Source organism: Psilocybe cubensis, chromosome 5 (genome assembly GCF_017499595.1).
Source record: "Psilocybe cubensis strain MGC-MH-2018 chromosome 5, whole genome shotgun sequence".
Taxonomy (NCBI): domain Eukaryota; kingdom Fungi; phylum Basidiomycota; class Agaricomycetes; order Agaricales; family Agrocybaceae; genus Psilocybe; species Psilocybe cubensis.
Window position 1 is genome coordinate 1,902,425 of NC_063003.1, and position 17,459 is coordinate 1,919,883.

General features: G+C 48.3%; 7 protein-coding genes across 7 annotated transcripts; 3 read left to right on the forward strand and 4 right to left on the reverse strand.

Annotated features, from left to right (window-relative positions):
* Nucleotides 1-253: 253 nt before the first annotated feature.
* On the reverse strand, nucleotides 254-820 carry JR316_0006065 (Mitochondrial import inner membrane translocase subunit TIM13; the record flags this gene model as incomplete). The annotated part of the gene is made up of 5 exons (XM_047891814.1): nucleotides 254-327; nucleotides 389-428; nucleotides 484-552; nucleotides 627-706; nucleotides 778-820. The coding sequence occupies 5 exons, from the start codon at nucleotides 818-820 to the stop codon at nucleotides 254-256; spliced, it is 306 nt and encodes a 101-aa protein (XP_047749163.1).
* A 170-nt stretch (nucleotides 821-990) lies between these two features.
* JR316_0006066 (DnaJ-like protein subfamily C member 21) lies at nucleotides 991-3,065 on the forward strand (the record flags this gene model as incomplete). The annotated part of the gene is made up of 8 exons (XM_047891815.1): nucleotides 991-1,110; nucleotides 1,174-1,275; nucleotides 1,337-1,354; nucleotides 1,407-1,592; nucleotides 1,656-1,897; nucleotides 1,945-2,011; nucleotides 2,068-2,862; nucleotides 2,928-3,065. The coding sequence occupies 8 exons, from the start codon at nucleotides 991-993 to the stop codon at nucleotides 3,063-3,065; spliced, it is 1,668 nt and encodes a 555-aa protein (XP_047749164.1).
* A 173-nt stretch (nucleotides 3,066-3,238) lies between these two features.
* Nucleotides 3,239-4,580, reverse strand: JR316_0006067 (Pre-mRNA-splicing factor 18; the record flags this gene model as incomplete). Its single annotated transcript, XM_047891816.1, has 6 exons — nucleotides 3,239-3,299; nucleotides 3,355-3,453; nucleotides 3,505-3,644; nucleotides 3,694-3,791; nucleotides 3,846-4,299; nucleotides 4,359-4,580. 6 exons carry the CDS (start codon nucleotides 4,578-4,580, stop codon nucleotides 3,239-3,241), a joined length of 1,074 nt encoding a protein of 357 aa, XP_047749165.1.
* A 130-nt stretch (nucleotides 4,581-4,710) lies between these two features.
* On the forward strand, nucleotides 4,711-5,255 carry JR316_0006068 (Cytochrome c oxidase subunit 6B; the record flags this gene model as incomplete). The annotated part of the gene is made up of 6 exons (XM_047891817.1): nucleotides 4,711-4,736; nucleotides 4,788-4,819; nucleotides 4,879-4,912; nucleotides 4,974-5,074; nucleotides 5,136-5,143; nucleotides 5,196-5,255. 6 exons carry the CDS (start codon nucleotides 4,711-4,713, stop codon nucleotides 5,253-5,255), a joined length of 261 nt encoding a protein of 86 aa, XP_047749166.1.
* Nucleotides 5,256-5,517: 262 nt separating this feature from the next.
* JR316_0006069 (Sulfite oxidase) lies at nucleotides 5,518-6,778 on the forward strand (the record flags this gene model as incomplete). The annotated part of the gene is made up of 4 exons (XM_047891818.1): nucleotides 5,518-5,784; nucleotides 5,836-6,096; nucleotides 6,161-6,325; nucleotides 6,383-6,778. 4 exons carry the CDS (start codon nucleotides 5,518-5,520, stop codon nucleotides 6,776-6,778), a joined length of 1,089 nt encoding a protein of 362 aa, XP_047749167.1.
* Nucleotides 6,779-7,699: 921 nt separating this feature from the next.
* On the reverse strand, nucleotides 7,700-8,947 carry JR316_0006070 (Coiled-coil domain-containing protein 130; the record flags this gene model as incomplete). Its single annotated transcript, XM_047891819.1, has 6 exons — nucleotides 7,700-8,259; nucleotides 8,316-8,400; nucleotides 8,459-8,612; nucleotides 8,673-8,757; nucleotides 8,825-8,877; nucleotides 8,931-8,947. 6 exons carry the CDS (start codon nucleotides 8,945-8,947, stop codon nucleotides 7,700-7,702), a joined length of 954 nt encoding a protein of 317 aa, XP_047749168.1.
* Nucleotides 8,948-9,327: 380 nt separating this feature from the next.
* On the reverse strand, nucleotides 9,328-17,331 carry JR316_0006071 (Synaptojanin-2; the record flags this gene model as incomplete). Its single annotated transcript, XM_047891820.1, has 17 exons — nucleotides 9,328-9,707; nucleotides 9,763-10,049; nucleotides 10,099-10,795; nucleotides 10,846-10,944; nucleotides 10,999-11,056; nucleotides 11,113-11,162; nucleotides 11,218-11,340; nucleotides 11,392-11,763; nucleotides 11,828-11,856; nucleotides 11,916-12,031; nucleotides 12,097-12,226; nucleotides 12,892-14,246; nucleotides 14,300-14,463; nucleotides 14,523-15,330; nucleotides 15,381-15,969; nucleotides 16,035-16,957; nucleotides 17,050-17,331. The coding sequence occupies 17 exons, from the start codon at nucleotides 17,329-17,331 to the stop codon at nucleotides 9,328-9,330; spliced, it is 6,462 nt and encodes a 2,153-aa protein (XP_047749169.1).
* Between the last annotated feature and the right edge of the window lie 128 nt (nucleotides 17,332-17,459).

The following is a 17,459-nucleotide window of genomic DNA, read 5'->3' on the forward strand; positions in this document are numbered from 1 at the left end:
CATAATCACGCGCATTAGCGCTACATAACCACACCTTACTATTAGTTGTATCCAACATAGTTTTTGCCCAGCTCTTGTATGCTCCACAAATATATTATAAAGCCTTTGCCACCCATAAGTTCAAGAACATAGATGGAATACACCATTGACGACGAAAAGGCGTAATGTGTAATTAGTACGTAGGATGAGAGGTAACTTTTGTCGCACAACATATGTTGTCCAGTATAATGCAGCTTGCATAAATTACAGAATCCTACAACGATGCGGATTGACCTTCCTGCCTTTCCCTGCTTACCCGTGCAGTGTATGTTCGGCTTACAATGTCGACTGTGACACACGTTAATCAGCTGCAGACAAAGCTATATTTCGCAAATATGCCACAACTTACACGCCTCCATGTATCGGTCAAGGCATCTGGCCAGGCATGTCTGGATGCAGATGATCGATATCACATGGGTGTACAAGACATGCTGAATCTCTCACCTGCTCCGAACTAGACAACGACTCTCCGGGCTTGGTGACACATTTGAGGAAGCACCGATCTCCTGCTTTCTATAGTGACCAAAGTGACAGAAAACACGGTGAGCGACTTGGAAGAGGGAGTCACGAGCACGGTTATTCCATACGTTGATGAGCTCCTGTGCATTTGCAATCGCCAGTTCCTGACGAACGTTGTTCATCATGGCTTCTTTGCGAGCAGCCATGTCTAGTCAACAGCAGAAGTTAAGCAGGTTAAACAACGAGCGTATCGTTCCTCAGTAAAACCCAAACACGCACCAGATGGAGATGAAGCCGAGGACCTAGAAAGAAAGTCAGACATGGCGGACGAATGTTAGGGGAGTGTTCAAGTTTCAAGACGCGTTTGAACCGAATGCGTTCACAGTCGGTCACTTCGCGGAACAAATTTATGACATGCGCACGTGACAATGATTTATAGATTGCTTCAAGCGCAGAAGCCCTGACTCATCTACACACTTTCTTTGCTTTTCTATGGGTGCCAGAGAATCCACGGGACGCCCACAGGGGAACGATGCTGAACAGCAAGAAAATACGCTTGACTACTATCAGATTTTGGAGGTATCCGAAGATGCTACTGCAGACGAAATCAAGGTGAATTACGCCGGTATAACATTTGTATTTCTTAAAACCAATAATCAGTTATCGTCTTTCTAGAAATCTTTTCGACGTCTTGCTCTGATTCACCATCCGGACAAAAACCATGCAGATGTAGAAGAGGCAACGCGTAGATTCGCCACTTTACAACAGGCATATGAGGTCAGCTCAATCCTCCATCCCATCGGTTAAACTTAATGCAATAAGAAGGCAATGATTCCAGATCCTGAGCGATGATCAAGTGAGCGTCGAGACCATGCTTTCGCCTACACTTTGGTTTTAATGCTCAATAGGAACGAGCTTGGTACGACTCGCACCGTGCATCTCTTGTACCAGAAGCAGACGCGGATACCGTCTTCGAGGATATCCGGAAGGGGACCACTACCTCAAGTCGTGTGAGGGATAGAGGACTCACAGTCAGACACCTCGCTAGATTTTTTGAGCCTACATCTTGGAAAACCTTTGACGACGGAGATAATGTACGCATGGCTCGTTCATTCGCCTATTCAGCAGATTACCTGATTTTTTTGACTCGCTCGCAGAGTTTTTTTACCATATACCGCAACCTATTCGCAAGACTGGCGGCAGAAGAGTTGTCATTTGGGCAAACCGAAACATTTCCCTCATTTGGATACTCGACATGGTCGTGGTCCTCATCTGGCCCAGAAGACCCAGATGACGCAAAGTCATTCTATAATGCATGGCTGTCATTTGTCACAGAGAAAGATTTCATGTGGATGGAGCAATGGAATACGGCAGAAGCACCTGAGAGGCGTGTTCGACGGTAAGGCTGACATTGATTTAAAAAGATTGTGACTTGAATATCCCTAGGCTCATGGAGAAAGACAATAAAAAATTGCGTGATGATGCTCGCAGAGAATATAACGAGACTGTTAGAGTGAGTGCTTTATCTTCTCTAGAAAAGGGTGTTCTTTATAAAAATGACAATATCAGTCGTTAGTCAAATTCGTTCGAAAGCGTGATCCCCGGTACAAAAAGCATCTCGAAGCCCAAGTAGCTGCCTCCTCCGCTCCAACCCCCACTCCCCAGAAAGTCACGCCAAGACCAAAGGAGAACATTGGTGCCCTTTACGTTGAACAGGAATGGCAAAAAGTCGAGACCAAAGGCCTGCATGCTGACCTCGACTGGGCGGAAGCAGAGGGAGACATGGAAGAATGGGAATGCGTCGCTTGCCGAAAGACGTTCCGCAGCGAGGCAGCGTGGAATAGTCACGAGCGCAGCAAAAAGCACATGAAAGAGGTGGAACGTCTGAAATGGGAAATGCAAGAAGAAGACGAGGCCCTGAATTTGGATGGTGAATTTGAGGCGGAAGGGGCAGAAACACCGCCCAAATCAGATGTAGACGATGACAATGTCGATGATACCAAAGACCTGGCCACAGAACAAGTTCCCGCCCCCAAACCTTTGCCTAGCGAAGATGGTCAAGGAAAACCCCCAGTTGACCCATCTACATCGACATCCGAATCGGCAACCAACCGCAAGAATAATATTCCGAAACATCGTGAGGAAGAAGACGAAATCCCATCCCGGCGCAGAAAGGGTCGGAGAAGAAACAACTTTGACATCCTAGACGACGAAACCCAAGAAAATCCGGATTCAACACTGTCTCCTGAAACACAGATTCCGGATCGAGGACAGTCAACGCCCATCCCCGAGTTATCCAAGAAAGAAAAGCGGCGGGCCAAGCAACAAGCGAAACAGGAAGGACCCAAATCCGACAATGTCCTGGTGAGTAGATCGCCGTCCACTTTTTTTTGCACGGGTTCTAATCACCAAGCCGATATCATCATCAGGCGTGTAATGAATGCGGGGAAACTTTCCCTAGCAAGACAAAATTGTTCAACCACATAGCAGAGTTTGGTCACGCTTCAGCCGTCGCTGTTGATGATCAAAAAACCAAGGGAGGAAAAGGCAAGAAGCAACGCCGATGATTTGTTGGCAGGTTTTTTTGTATATTGCATAAGGATATCCAGGAGGTACTTAGATATAACACCAAGCCTGATGCAGGATTTCACACACACAGAATACACGCGATCGATAATCCAAAGAATTAGCATAAGAGATACAAAGATCATCTGGGGAAGCATATTATACACGCAGAAGTCTATCCCATCAATTGGGATATGTCTGCCGGAGGATATTTGGTTTGCGAAAAGGTTAAGAGTCTATTGAAAGTTTGGTCAAAAGAGTGAATGTCAAAGTAACAGATTGATATTTTACCTTTTTAGACTCTGGATATACTTCCGACTGACCTCGTCGTTCAATACATGAGCAACTTGATCCGCAGAAATTTTTTCTCGTGCAGAACGTTCGTGAATACTGAATCACAGTTAGTAAAGTTGGTTATTAAATCACACAACAAATATTTACCCAACCATCGTCACACCAATTGGCCATGGCGCATTCCCAATGGAGAGACGAAGATACGAGTCATTGGCACGTTGATATTGTCGTTTTTGCATGTAATGCACAATTTCAGCCATTCGGGCCAACATGTCGGATGGCAGAGACTGATAAACGAGTCAGTTTCAGCAATGGATCAGTGGTTAATGTGCGTACTCGTGAGCGAAGGGTTTTGAATAAAGGCTTCAAGTTCTCTGCTGACTGTACTTGGGTCGCGGCAGCTAATTTGCCTTGAGTCGTCCGCTTAACATGTTCTATACAAGATGGCTAAGTGATATACTTTGACAACAACCAGTAGAATGGCGTACCTGGGCGTTCATCCATGGCCTCTTCCCATTCCTTTAGAGTCCTCTTCAATGCATAGTAAATCAATGGATACAATTTGTCCGGATCGGTTTTGAGGAGTCCAAGGTCAAGAATGCTATTAGCACCTGGATCGTCCTCCCTTTTCTTGCCCTTCGTGGACTTGTTGCGCAGTTCCCTTTCACTATTTTCTACATCTTCGAGAGCCTTTTTGAAGTCATTTTGACCTCCTTGCCTGTCATGGCCTTTCTCTTCTATGAGTTCAAGTGCGCGAAGCCTAAGGCGGCGATCCTTATCGAGCTCTCCGAAGAGGCGAATCGGTTGGCCTTTTGCACGTAGCCTGCGAATTGTCTCTTCATTTGACAGGGTGAATCCTGTCGACTCTGTCGCGTTGGAAGATTCTGCTTCAGGTTGAACATCTGGGGTAGCGCCTTTCGAGCTGGAAGGGGTCACGGAGCGCTGTTCTCCAGCTATGCATCAGGACATCAAAGTACCAGCTTGAAAGAATGAGATCTCACTTTACTTTGTTTCTTCGCTTTCGCAGCAGCAGCAGCCTCCTCTTCAGCTTTTCGTGCAGCTTCAGCGGCCCTCTTTTGTTCTTCTCGTTCTTTCTGTTCTCGTTCTTCGCGGAGGCGCTCTATGTCTCCTCGTCGCATGTACTTGGAAGGACGATCTCCCAAGACAGGGTCTTCTTGAAGAGCCTTGCGTTTGTTGGCTATTTCAGCTTTGAGCAGATCCATTTGGTTCTAGTCAGAGAGTGATGGTGTGCCAGGCTCAGCTCTAGGCTGTATTAGGTAAGCGTACCTATTGGGCGAGTATGTTTTGTCGTTCCGCCGTAACCCGACCTTCAACCACCACAACGACTTGACCATGTCTGACGCTTCTGAACTTTCTAGGTATTGACTCAATTTTAACTTCCTCGAAAATGGCTAACAGCGTTTTCACAGCAAATACGTCCTCCAGACCGTTGGTTTCGACGGTGCGTCACAGGTCTTTTCGAATCGTTACCTCGGACCTAATTTGAACTCCCTTCTGTAGCTCGTTTCCCTAACACCAACCAGACCAGGAACTGGTACGAAAACGCTCAAAAATTACTGAGATGAGGAAAAACGCGCTTATCACATGTGTTTCAGCTTCCAGAACTACACCGATTACTTCAAGTGCATCGCGGCCAAGGGTGACGATTTTGCGCCATGCAAGCAGTTCAAAAAGGCGTACAACTCGCTCTGCCCCAGTGCGTTTGCCTATTGATGATAGCTTTTGTTCCAATGACTGACTGTTCTCCTTTTCTTTAGATGAATGGGTATGCCGCCGTGTTTTATCTTCATGCCCACTTATTACTGACCCAAGTCTAGATCTCCAAGTTCGATGAACAACGCGAGAACGGCACATTCCCCGCTTCTCTGGAGCCCTGATTATACCCACTCAGCTAGAGTTGGAATAGATGGTGGTACTTTATGCATCACGTGGGAGAGCTATTATGATAGATTCAGAAATGAGAAATAACATATTCTGTATTCTTTACTCTGACCATGAGTCCTTATCCTGCAAATTCAGAAATGTGCCGCCCTATCTCGCTAGGGAAAATCGCCGAAAACATGCTGTTTTCATAAACAATTTAGCTCCGCCCGTGCCCACCACACACCGCTACATTCTTCTTGTCCACTTCCGTTTACCATGGATTACAGTTCTGAGCCCCAGCATTCTACCCTTCTCAATATCCAAGAAACGCAGCCTTTCAATGCCGAGCCGTCTGCTGCTGCTCTCGTAGAATTCCCAATTACGCCTGAAGACCTCGTATATTGTCGAAACCACGGTCCTGTGCGTGAGTTTGACGAGAATGCCTATTCAATCATTATCAAGGGAGGCAACAAAGGAGAAGCCATGTTCTCCTTAGCTGAACTTAAGGCGCTCTCCAAAGCCACCGTCGTCGCAGCTCTCCAGGTAAGTATGCTGGTAGACATCTACATACCCCTATCTAAAATCCATGCCTAGTGCGCAGGCATCAGGCGCAAGGAAATGGGAGCAATTAGGCCAGTGCATGGCGTTCCTTGGTCCGACGGTGTCATTGCCAACTGCAAATGGGGAGGCGTCCTGCTTCCCGACCTCCTCCAGCTGGTAGGCATCGACACGCAGAATCCTAATGTGCACATCTGCTTCGAATCCCATGCTACGCTTTGCCAGGACGACACGTCCTACGGAGCATCTATCCCGCTAGCAAAGGCCATGGAGAACGATGTTCTACTCGCATACGAGGTATGTGCATATGGACAACAGTTGTATACGCCGCACAAAGGCCTTACAAGTGTCCAATCTGTAGATGAACGACGACCCTCTGACTGCCGATCACGGAGGCCCACTGCGAGTGGTTGTCCCCGGTTACCTTGGTGCACGATGGGTGAAATGGGTAGATACAATTGTCATCTCTTCTGAAGAATCCCCAAATTTCTATCAACAACGGGACTACAAAATACTTCCCCCATCTGTAGGTTTCTCCTTGCAAAATCTCGAACAATTGGTTGAATAACACATGTTTTTCAAGGTGCAAACAAAGGAAATGGCAAAGCCCATGTGGGATAAGTATCCGTCTATGACTGCCTTGCCTCTGAATTCTGTGGTGGCTACCGTCGGCTGTGAAGACGACGAAAAGCTATTTGTCAAAGGCTACGCTATCTCAGGTGCGACAGGACAAGTACACGCCGTTGAGATATCTGTAGACCATGGCAAAACTTGGCACCAAGCTCGCATAACTTACCAGGAAGGTAAATGGAGCTGGACGCTCTGGGAGGTTGAAATTGCATGCAAAGAGGCGGAAGGAAAGGTATACAGCCGCGCCATAGACACTGAAGGCAATATTCAGCCCGAGGAAGGTATTTGGAATCTGCGAGGAGTAGCATACAACGGGTGGGGAGTTGGGCAATGGAGTCGGCTCGATTAGGAAATGCCGAGTGGACGCGTCGTGTCCCATGTTTAGAATCAATATTAGAGCTTGACAATACACTCTCACCATCTACATAGTATCTATCTCGAACCATGCTCGGAAGACTCGTTCACTATACAGTCGATGCTGTACTTCTATCTACCGTTGTAGCGGGTGTGCGCCGCTCAAGCGGTCTCTCGTCAGTATCATGAATATCATCATAAAGACACGTCGAACCTCATCCATATGTCACTAGCCCCGACGCATCTGCGATTCCAGATCCCACTGTCCGTTCAGTAGCGGAAAAGTTTTTGGGTGTCGGAGAGACAGTGTTCGACGTGATACAAGCCACAGCTGTAAACAGTTCTTACTTCAAGAAGTCGAGTTCCAGTTAGAGGAACAACACGGGATTGGTCAATATGTATGATTATTCCCTTACCACTCGATTTCAGTTTCGTCGCTGACTACATTCTTTTCAGAAAGACCTAATGATATATTATTTATCAGACGATACTCTTATGAAGTGTTACACCAGTTGTCCTCTTGATTTAGGACACCGAGCTCCTATCTGAGACATCGTTGCTCGCCTTTGCCGCAGTGGGTTGTCACTGTTGACCTTTTTGGGTTCATATGGATCTGTACAACAGAATTACCACACATCCCTCGAATGCCCCTTCTATTGTTTTATCTGGCTTGTGAATGAGCGCGGACATAAGCTTCAAACTCCTCGACGGAGGTCCGAATCCGAGTGAGGAAGTCATACACACCCACGTCAGTCTCCGAATGAACCTGGCCTTCAGATTATTGAAAGTTAAGCATCAAGAGAATTATATCACTATCAAATTTAAGCACGTCCGAAACAAATGTTTTTGCACAATGTCAAATCTAATCATTATGATACACTATAATACATGACAAAGGTATGCGAGAGAACGAGGGTTATGGGAGGACTGAGCTGGATGGAATTGACCGTATGGCTGATGAGTTTTTGGCGGTATTCCGCAGAATCTTGCTCCTTAGCAAACTAAGCGCATCCGAGCCAGAGCCAGAACCAGAACCAGAACCAGATGCTGGAATTTTCAAGCTTTTGGCCAGCGACCGCGAGCTGGAGCCAGACGACGAAAGTGAAGTAATATCGAGCGTCGTCTTCCTCCTTTTCGCCTCTCTCTCATCATGGTCTTGTTTCGCCTTCAACCACTCCGATTTGGCAGCTTCTACCGCCTTATCGTCGTCCTCCAACAGACTCATTGTGGCAGGCAACCCGTACCTCTCTTTGATATTATCATCCACTTGCTTCTTTTTCAATTCAATTTTCTTATTCTCGCGGAATCGCTTCCTGACTTTCAACGAAAGCGAGTATGGATCAGAGTTGTAGTGCTCCGAAACGTTCTGTAGGGACTCGATGCGGGGTTTTTGCACCTTTTCCATGTGCGTTTTGGCATCTGTGATCTTTTCAAGAGCAGCAAGAGGGTCCACGGGTGCCCCTTCTTTCTCAGTATCTAGAAACTAGTGAACCCGAATCCCAGAATGATAAAATTATCAAGGTTTGACGAACCGTGTACCGCAAACCCTCCATTCTCTTCAGGGTTCCAATCCTCGTCCTTTTGCCTTGCTCCGGACGTCACAACATAGCGCGTGTTCTATTCCAAACAAAATAGTATAGTGTCAGCGATGAAGATGACTAGAATCCTGGTAGACACTCGCCTTCGGGTCTGTCTGTATCTCAAACCACCCATCGCACAAATGACATTTGCACCGGAACGAGTAAATAGGTGTCGAGTAGTACGCCCCAATCTTCTTCTTCTCCGCATTGTAGCGCACACCCATTCCAATATGGTTGTTACATGTGCCACTAGCAATCAAGAAACGTTGATTCCACATGGACAGTTGAGGATGTGAACGAGTTACTCACCACCAGATGTTGAATGGCAACTCGAATCGGGTTATTAGAATCCCTTGATCTAGTTTCCGAGCACGGTCTCCTAGCGCATGCTTTCCTGTACGACCACGGAGAACTCGACATTAGCCGAGTACCTTCAGCTCTGGCGCATGAACTTGCGTTACCTCGAACTTTGTTCAGACTTCCTTGTGAAGGATCATAGTCGGGCGGATAGTATCTAGCGAGCACAATTATCAGTAGATTAATTCTGGCATAATTCCAAATTCTTACTTATTGAATCCTTGCATCGCGGATGACGGAGGTGTTGGAGGCTCGAGTCAAAGTTTCTAAACGCGTTTAATGCCTTGCCCAAAGCAGCGTCATCCCAGAAGACCTTAACAAACACATGTCAACTTTCCACGCAGAACTTGGCTTGGGCTGATTTCATCCACAAGTAATCCATTGAAGTAGACCACAAATAAATAACAGATATACTTGGTACAACTCGCGTTATGAGTACGTATGTAGATAATTAGTCAAAAACATGTGCTAAGGTCTATGACGGATTAGTTGCCGAATATATGATAGGCTGTGAGTGGTATATACAAGTCCAAAGATATGTAGTAGTAACTGTACGACAAGACAATGGAAGACAAAAACAGAGAAACAACCCAGGACAGCAGAGGTATTAGACATAGAGAGCGTAGCTCCCAATCACCGGTCTGTGGTCGCTTCGCCCTTCCAGACGGCGCATCCCCCGATCATCGAGGGTATCATATGTCAAGCACACAACGTCACCTTTGCGCGGCAGAGGAGCAGAAGGTGGCAAATTAGGGGAAGCCTCAGGCGCTTGAGCACCTTGATTGGCATGAGTAGGAGATAAGAAAGAGGGTAGGAAACGCCATATTGAAGGAGTGGCAGAGTGCGGGCGGTCAGCAGATGAAGGACTCTCTAGTCCGTCAAGTGTGTTGAATCGCCGCGATGGATGTTCATAAGCAGGCGCAGTGGGAGGAGGGGATGCCGCTGTGTTGGCTCGACGTGGTTTTGATTCGGCATGGACATGTATGCCTGTCGTTGTCCATCAATAAAGTAGAAAGAGCAATACGTGTGAAACATCTCTTACCAGTAGGCGAACGCAAGTCGATCGGTGGTATAGGAGAACCAAACCGTACACGCGATATCGCTGGAGAGATGATTGCATCAGTAGGGGTCTTTCCCGCATCTCCAGAGAAGAGCCCAGTGCCTTGCGGTGTATTAGAGTCCCATGCTGTACGAGCAGAAGGTGGCCGAAAAGCATTAGCAAGAAAGTGACCGACGCGACTACGAGAACGTTGAGCCGATTCCGGGGAATAAATGTCCTCCGAAACAGGATCGGGCTGAACAGTTGTCTTCCAAAGAATGCGATCACACCTTTTGGAATATGAGCATGAATACGAAAGTTCATGAAACAATTACATACCAGCTTGGAACACGTTTTTTGTGGGAAGAGTCATACACACCCTTTTCCTCCACACCCGCATCGTCGGTGGGGGTAACCTGAGACCCAGAGGAGTTGACGAGGATCATTGGTGGCGGCCGTAGGAAACGACGTTTGCCGGCCTCCGGAGTAGTGACTCGTAAGGGTGACTGTGGCACCGAACGAGTGGCAGTGGTAGGTGTCGGAGGAAGAACATGCCGGTCAGAATTCCTGGACTTCGACAATTTACCAGGAAAGGCCGTTAAAGAGGGTGATAATATAGAGAGCCATTTAACTTTTGCTTTAGTTAGTTTAGGAGAAGCGACAGATTCCTTCTCGCTCGGGACAGATGTGGGGGAAGATGCTGAGGTGTAGAAATAAGCCTCATCCTCTTGCCCGTTTTCGGTCGCCGGTCGAGAGACAGTTGAAGTTACAGCAGAGGATGCAAGAGATGCGCCTTCTACGTCTTCATCTTCTGTTTCCTCCGTTTCGCGTTCATCAACCTCTGCAACATGCCCTGACCGCTCTCCGAGGAGGGAGAGTTTAGAACGAGAGCTCGTCTTTGAACGTTTGAGGGTACGCAAGACGTCATATTTGAAAGTTGGAGGAAAGTTGATTGGAGCTTCAGAGAACCCCTTGAAATAATCTCCTTTCTTCATTAGAGCGTGGAGCTGATCGAATTCGAATGCTTGCTTATATTCTGAAACATATATTTAATAGAATAAAACAATGTCAAGTAAACTGCAATACCTTGCCGAGAAATAAGCCAGTCAGCATGAAGGCGTGAAATATCCAGTCTAAAGTTGAGGTCTCCACAAAGGAATGTAAAATCAAAGCGGTCCGTTAAATCTGTCGGGATTGTAAGTATTCAAGATAATTACTATTCCGCAGGATACAGCCTACCTTCAGCAACGGTGCGGTGATCATCAGCAGATAGAAAGTCTTCCACAGACAATTCGGCCTGTGCATGTAAAACGTGTCATAATCCAAAGCAGTATACATAAATTGGGAAAGTACCTTGATCTTGGAAAGATTTGCTAGGCGATGATGACTTCTTCCCTCATGTGCTGTTATTGACAGCTCGAAGATAGTTCGATAGGTACGGAATTTTAGTGGACTTACCAGCTAGATGTGCATTCAAAAACAAAAAAGTGGTCCCGTCAATATTGAGACTGATCCCAACACCTCCCTTATTGCCCACTCGTCCGCCAATCAGACCAGCTGTAACGGCAGATTTAGACATGCCTACAAAACATTTCAGCACAGTATTTCACCATATAATACCGCCAGACGAACCTCGAACGAAAGGTTTGAGATCACGGTAAATGTATACAGCCATATAGATCCCCATAAGACGTTCCTTGATGAGCAGCTGGTACGGTCCTTTCCGCGTTTCCTTTGACGACTTTTGTCTCATGAGCGGTCGGGGAAATCCAACATCTGAAGTTGAAGGAGAACCGGTGCGACTCGTCACTCCACCGCAGTGACACAGGTAATCCTCAACCATCGAGGTCCATCCAACAGGCGGGTATTCAGCGTCTTCGTCCAGTTTAGGATCATCATTCCGTTCCTTTTCCCTTGGCCGTTCAGTCTCCCTGTCGAACTCTTTTGATTTGTCTCTATCTTTGTCCAAGATCTTGAAACTAGCAGCAAGTCCCATAGGTATGCCTGTTGGAGAATAAACGCGTCATGAATATAACAATGAGGTGCTATAAATATAAGATTGACCCACCCGATGGCGTAGGACATTCTTGGCCAGCACTAATGATCAGTTCGCAACAGCCCACAAAACCGAAACTACAAGAACGGGGGGGACGCACACAACGACCAGATGGTATGGATGATTCGCATCGTTAGGGAGTTGGGGAAACGTGCCAGATTTCGTAGCTGCAGTGTTGTACAGAGGCACCTTGCCAAACAACTCTTCTAGTTCTCCCTTTGCAAAGAAAAAATGGACAGAGTTGTTGGAGGAAGACTTCTTTGCCGAACGAGACGACGCACCTTTGGGAGAGAGTCATGCATATTCCATGTCAGTATTCTAACTTTGAAGCACTTGGGGTCGTAGTGATGTGGTGTATATCGCAATGCAGCGTCTCCAGGACGCGCAAATGTAGTCGAAGGGACGGCGGATCTGGGCGCGGGGGGTATTTCATGTGGGCGAATCGATGGAGAGTGGAGTTGACCTTGATAATATTTTAAATAAGCGCTAGGCATACCAAGCGAATCGCAGGCAGGCAATCACCATGCTGTTGCTTGATCAACCCTGGCTGCAAGTGTGGGGGATTAGTTGTATTGGACATAGCTGTAGTGTGTGTTATGAGATAGGGTGTGTTATGGTCGGGACATAGAGCAGCATGAGTTGGACATGAGCCTTGCAAGTGACAATTCGTGTTCAAACTAATTTCGCCCGACTGACGCCAATACATCCGTTACGTAATCCACTTTTCACAAACACATTCATTGTTGACACAAGAAAAGCGATAGCAGTAAAACAACAGTAACGATACACACACACAGACACACACAGTAGTAACCGGGTCAGAGGAGAGAGTAGTAGTAACAACATCAATATATGAAGATGGAGCAAGGGGAGAGAGACGGTCAGGAACAAAACATTGTGTTGATTCCAGGGGAGAAAAAGGCCGTTGAATAAGATAAACCACAGATAAAAGGGAAGATTAGGGTGCATCAGGGAATGTAGAGAAGAAGAAAAAGAAAACTAAACGGAGGAAAAGGAAACAAAAGAAACGAGAGAGAGAGAGAGAGACTGCAGATAAATAGGTCAAATGCAATTACGGATTATATATCGCCCAGGGTTGTTCTGAGGTAGGCATCGGGCTTTCCCATTTCCATTCGTTCGGCTGGTAATACGCGCCCTCCCCTCCGTCTATATCCTTCCATAGACCTAATCGCGTAGGATCCGAGGGAGGCTCTTCCTTTTTGACCTCGCTAGAGGTTGATGAGAAAATATGGTTCACATCTGCCTCGTGGTTGGACTCTGGGCTAGGGTTTGTCGAGGACGACGATACCAAGTCGGGAGTCAACGCCTTCACATCATCATCCGCGCCAAAGGAGAAATCAAAGAATTCCTCAAAGTCAGCTGGCACAGGTTCCTCCGAAGGGACTTGCCCGTAGCCTTTCAGAATCATATCCAAGGTATCTGAAATATCCGTCGTCAACTCGGTCTGACTTTGACTCTTGATAAAGTCTGCCATCTGTTCAAAGAACGCGGTAGCTTCTTCTTCAGTCTTGATGTTTTCGACCGCCTCCTTCTCTTTCAACATCTCCTCACTTGGCTGCTGCTCCCACTCTGTCTTGGCGCGTTTTGGTGGAGAAGGCTCATCTACAACAACAGAAGAAGACGAAGGTAGCCCATTATCCCCCGTGGCAAATTCATCTTCTTCGCGAGCACGTTTGACATTGCCACTGCTTGTCGATGCCACAGGTTGAGACGACTCAGTCGTTGACAGAGGGACAACAGGTGGCACTCCCTGCGCCTTTGATGTTTTCCGCTTGGGTTGAGGTGGCGCTTTAGATTTCTGAGGCGCCGCACGTGTTTTAGGAGATTTCCCAGCTGGGGGAGACGAAGCGACTGCAGTCGGCGTTTGCGCGCTCGAAACCGGAGTTGAGACGGTTGGTACGGGAGCGGGAGAAGGCGTCGAAGCAGCAGCCACACCAGGTGCTTGTGGTGGTTTGGGTACCCTCTTGGCCGGGGGTTGTTGGAGGATAGGGGGAGGGCGAAGGGCAGAGGTCATCTGCTGTGGTGACGGGCCGAGATTGGGAGGTTGCTGAGGTATAGGCATGCGGTTCTGCATCTCGGGTGTACCCATCATGTTCTGCTGGGGGATGGCAGGATTCAACATGGGAGGCTGTTGAGAAATTTGCTGCTGCTGCTGTTGCTGTTGCTGTTGTGCTTGAGCTTGAGCTTGAGCCTGCTGCTGCTGTTGTTGTTGTTGTTGCAATTGTTGCAAGTGCATTTGCATATGTGGATTAGAGTTTGGCAAACGCTGCCGGATGTTGTTGAACCAATTGGCAATAATATCACAAATGCGTTGCAACTCTTGAGACATGTTGCGCAGAGTGTCAAAAGTGACGATAAAGCGAGGGTTGGAAGTCGATAACATGGACCGTTGTTGTTGAACAATAGCGACCTTTTTTTATGTTATTCAAAAGGTTGAAAGAAAGATAGCAATATACAACTTACAATGGACACCAACTTCTTGATAAGTTCATCGTTCTTTATCAAAGTTACAATCATTTGGATTTTCTGTTCTGCATCCTGGCACTGGCGGAACATGGTCTCTAAAAGTTCATTAAACTCGTGACGCTGTTCCCCAGGATTGTCTAAAGTGGGCAGTTTAGGGATATCTGCAAAAGAAAAATAATAAGCAATGACATTAACAAAGAAAAAAAATAAAAAGATTTACGCATTGTAAGATAATCATTCTTCATCCTCTGGTAAATATTATCAGGTCCAATGCGATTGGGACCAGGCACTCGCGACTGATTCAACCCTTGAGCCTGCGCACCGGCATTCAACAACTGCTGTTGCATCTGTTGCTGTTGCATCTGCTGTTGCTGTTGTTGCTGATGTTGTTGCTGCTGTTGCTGTTGCGCGAGTTGCTGCTGCTGCAAGAAATGCTGTTGGCGGGCGGCAGCCGCCATCGCCGGATTAAGCGAAGCACCGAGCATCTGTCCTCCAGGAGCTCCAGGGTTCTGCCCAAACGACGGCGACTGACCAATACCCGGCGCGCGTGGGATCTGCTGCGCACCGTTCTGGTCTGGCACCTGTGGTGGCATACCCCCGGGCGCATGGAGAGCCTGGTTGACATTGCGTAGCCGCGCTTGGAACGACTTTTGCTCCTGGGCCGCGCGTTGCAGATGCGCACGGTTAGTTTCCACAAACTGGATCGTCTTCTCATCGATGCCTTGCGCGTGCAGGTCTGCAACGGATACGTGTGCCATCTGGATCATGTTTTGCATCTGCTGCGGGCCCAGGCGCGCCAACATCTGACTCTGGAAGTTGTTCGAGGACATCATCTGTATCTTTTTGGAGGTTTCAAACGCCTGTGTAGTGTACCATTGCTCGAACGCGGTCAGATATTCTTTGTAGACATGAGCTAGCTGTTGCGCGATGGCCGGGCCTGATTTGGCCGGTTCTGCTTCAGTGCCAGGGAATTGCACAAACCCAAGCCGAGCACCAATAACGCTCCACCAGTTGTCCTTCTGGTCAACCTTGATTGCGAATTAGATAAAGGAGATACTCCTGCACCAAGAATACACACCTTATTAACTCCGCCCTCTTTAATCACCTCTACATGCAGGCGATATAAATCGAGTGGGCGATTGTCAACTACAAGTAACCTCGGCTCAATCTTGATATTGCGCTTTGCACAAAACGCCTTGTACGCCGCGTCAAACCGAGGCTTGTCGAACGGCATGAGAGTTCCCATATTGGAAGGAACCACACCCATAACATTTGGCTGAGACGGTCCCGCTACGGGCGGTTGGGCACTTGACGGCATGGCAAACTGGCCAACACCACCGACGCTTATCGCCGGCTGCAGCGGATTGAAAGGGCTTCCGGCCTGTTGTGGCCCCGGCTGTCCAGGATGCTGTGGGGTCGGACCAGACCGAGGCGGCACAAAACCCGGGTTGCCCCCCTGTGGTTGCTGTTGCGGAAGAGATGGCGTTGGCTGCATCGCTCCCGCCTGAAGTTGTTGCTGGTTCAACGGGTTGCGGACCATCGGAGGGCCATCAAATGATGGCGTCGGGTTGTGATGCGGGCCCATCCAAGACTGCTGGCCTGGGGCAGGACCACCAGCGCTGGGGTTCGCATTGGCGTTCACCTGCGACATCTGAGCTTGTTTGTTCCTGTAGAAGGAGGGAGGGAAAAAGTCAAATCAAAACCAGAACGAATGAAAAATATAGCGACTGACTGCAGTTGCATCTGCGTGTATCCATTGATCATTCGCGCAAGGATTTCTTTCCTCTTTACCAGGTCGTTTGTAAACTCCCTATGTTTTGTTGCGATTGCCAACTCTTGAGGGGTGCCCCGGACAGCGTTCAGCTGCTGAGTGGCATTTTGAAGCACAAGTTCCATTTGTGCGATCGCGTTGCGGGCTTGAGTGATGCGATTACCAGCTTCAGCGAGACCAATCCGATTAGGCATATTAGCGGGGTTCATCATCGGCCCCGGCTGCGGTTGCACGCCGGTAGGGGGCTGGGGCATGTTAGCGGGATGAGGCGATGGACGGCGGAGCGCCTCGTTGCTCATCCCAGGCGACGAAAATATATCACCTGAAGATGAATGGTTCATCCCATTAGCAAACTGTTGTTGTTGTTGATGTTGCGCTTGTTGCGCTTGTTGTTGCTGTTGTTGCTGTTGCTGTTGTTGCTGGGCATGCTGAGCCTGTTGTTGAGCCTGTTGTTGAGCCTGTTGCTGCACTGCTTGCTGCTGCTCACGCAGCTGGTTGAGGTGCTGTTGTTGCTGCAGCTGTTGCTGGGTAATCTTGACCGGACCGTTCTGAGGCTGCTGGTTCTGTGCCATGTTGATCAGCTCAAGCTGGCGGCTGACGCTGGGATTTTGAAAAGGCATGCGAGGTTGATTGGCGTTTCCCGAAGACATTGCGCCCATATTCGGAAAGCCAGCCTGGACATGATTGGGTTGAGGGTGGACGGAGGAGGCATCGTGGAAGGAAGGTTGGTTGGCGGCGGATCCACCGAGAACAGCGCCTGCTGGATTCATCTGTGGCATCCCGAATTGCTGTTGCTGCTGCTGCTGGTATTGCTGTTGCTGTTGTGCTCGGGCAGCATGATTCTGCTGAGAGATGGACTGGGAGCGTTTCATAATCTCGGCGAACTATGGGACGAGCAAAGAGATAAAAAGATAGGAGGAACGATCCCGGGTAAGAAAAGGGGAGAGAGAGAGAGAGAAAGAAAAAGAGTACGAACCTGGGGAGAGTTGATGTCGGGGGGCGCACCTGAGGTCCTGTTGTTGAATTGCTGGTTCATCTGCTGGATCTGCTGCCAGACACGGGTCTGGTCCATGATAGACTGGGGGCCACCTTGAGAGTTGTCCTGCATTTGCTGTTGGGCCTGGTGTTGGATCTGCTGTTGCTGCTGTTGCTGCTGCTGTTGGGCCTGTTGCTGCTGTTGTTGGGCCTGTTGCTGCTGCTGCTGCTGCTGGAGGAGGTTGCCGTTAAACATGGGATACTGGGGCAGACGATCTGCCATGGCGTGGCCTCCAACTCGTAGCGCACTGGATGTAGCGGGAGAGGGCTGAGGGAGAGCGGAGATGTGGTGGTGGTGGGAAGGCAAGACTCGCAGGGCTGTGGCTGACAAGTCGGCATGTTTGCGGGAGT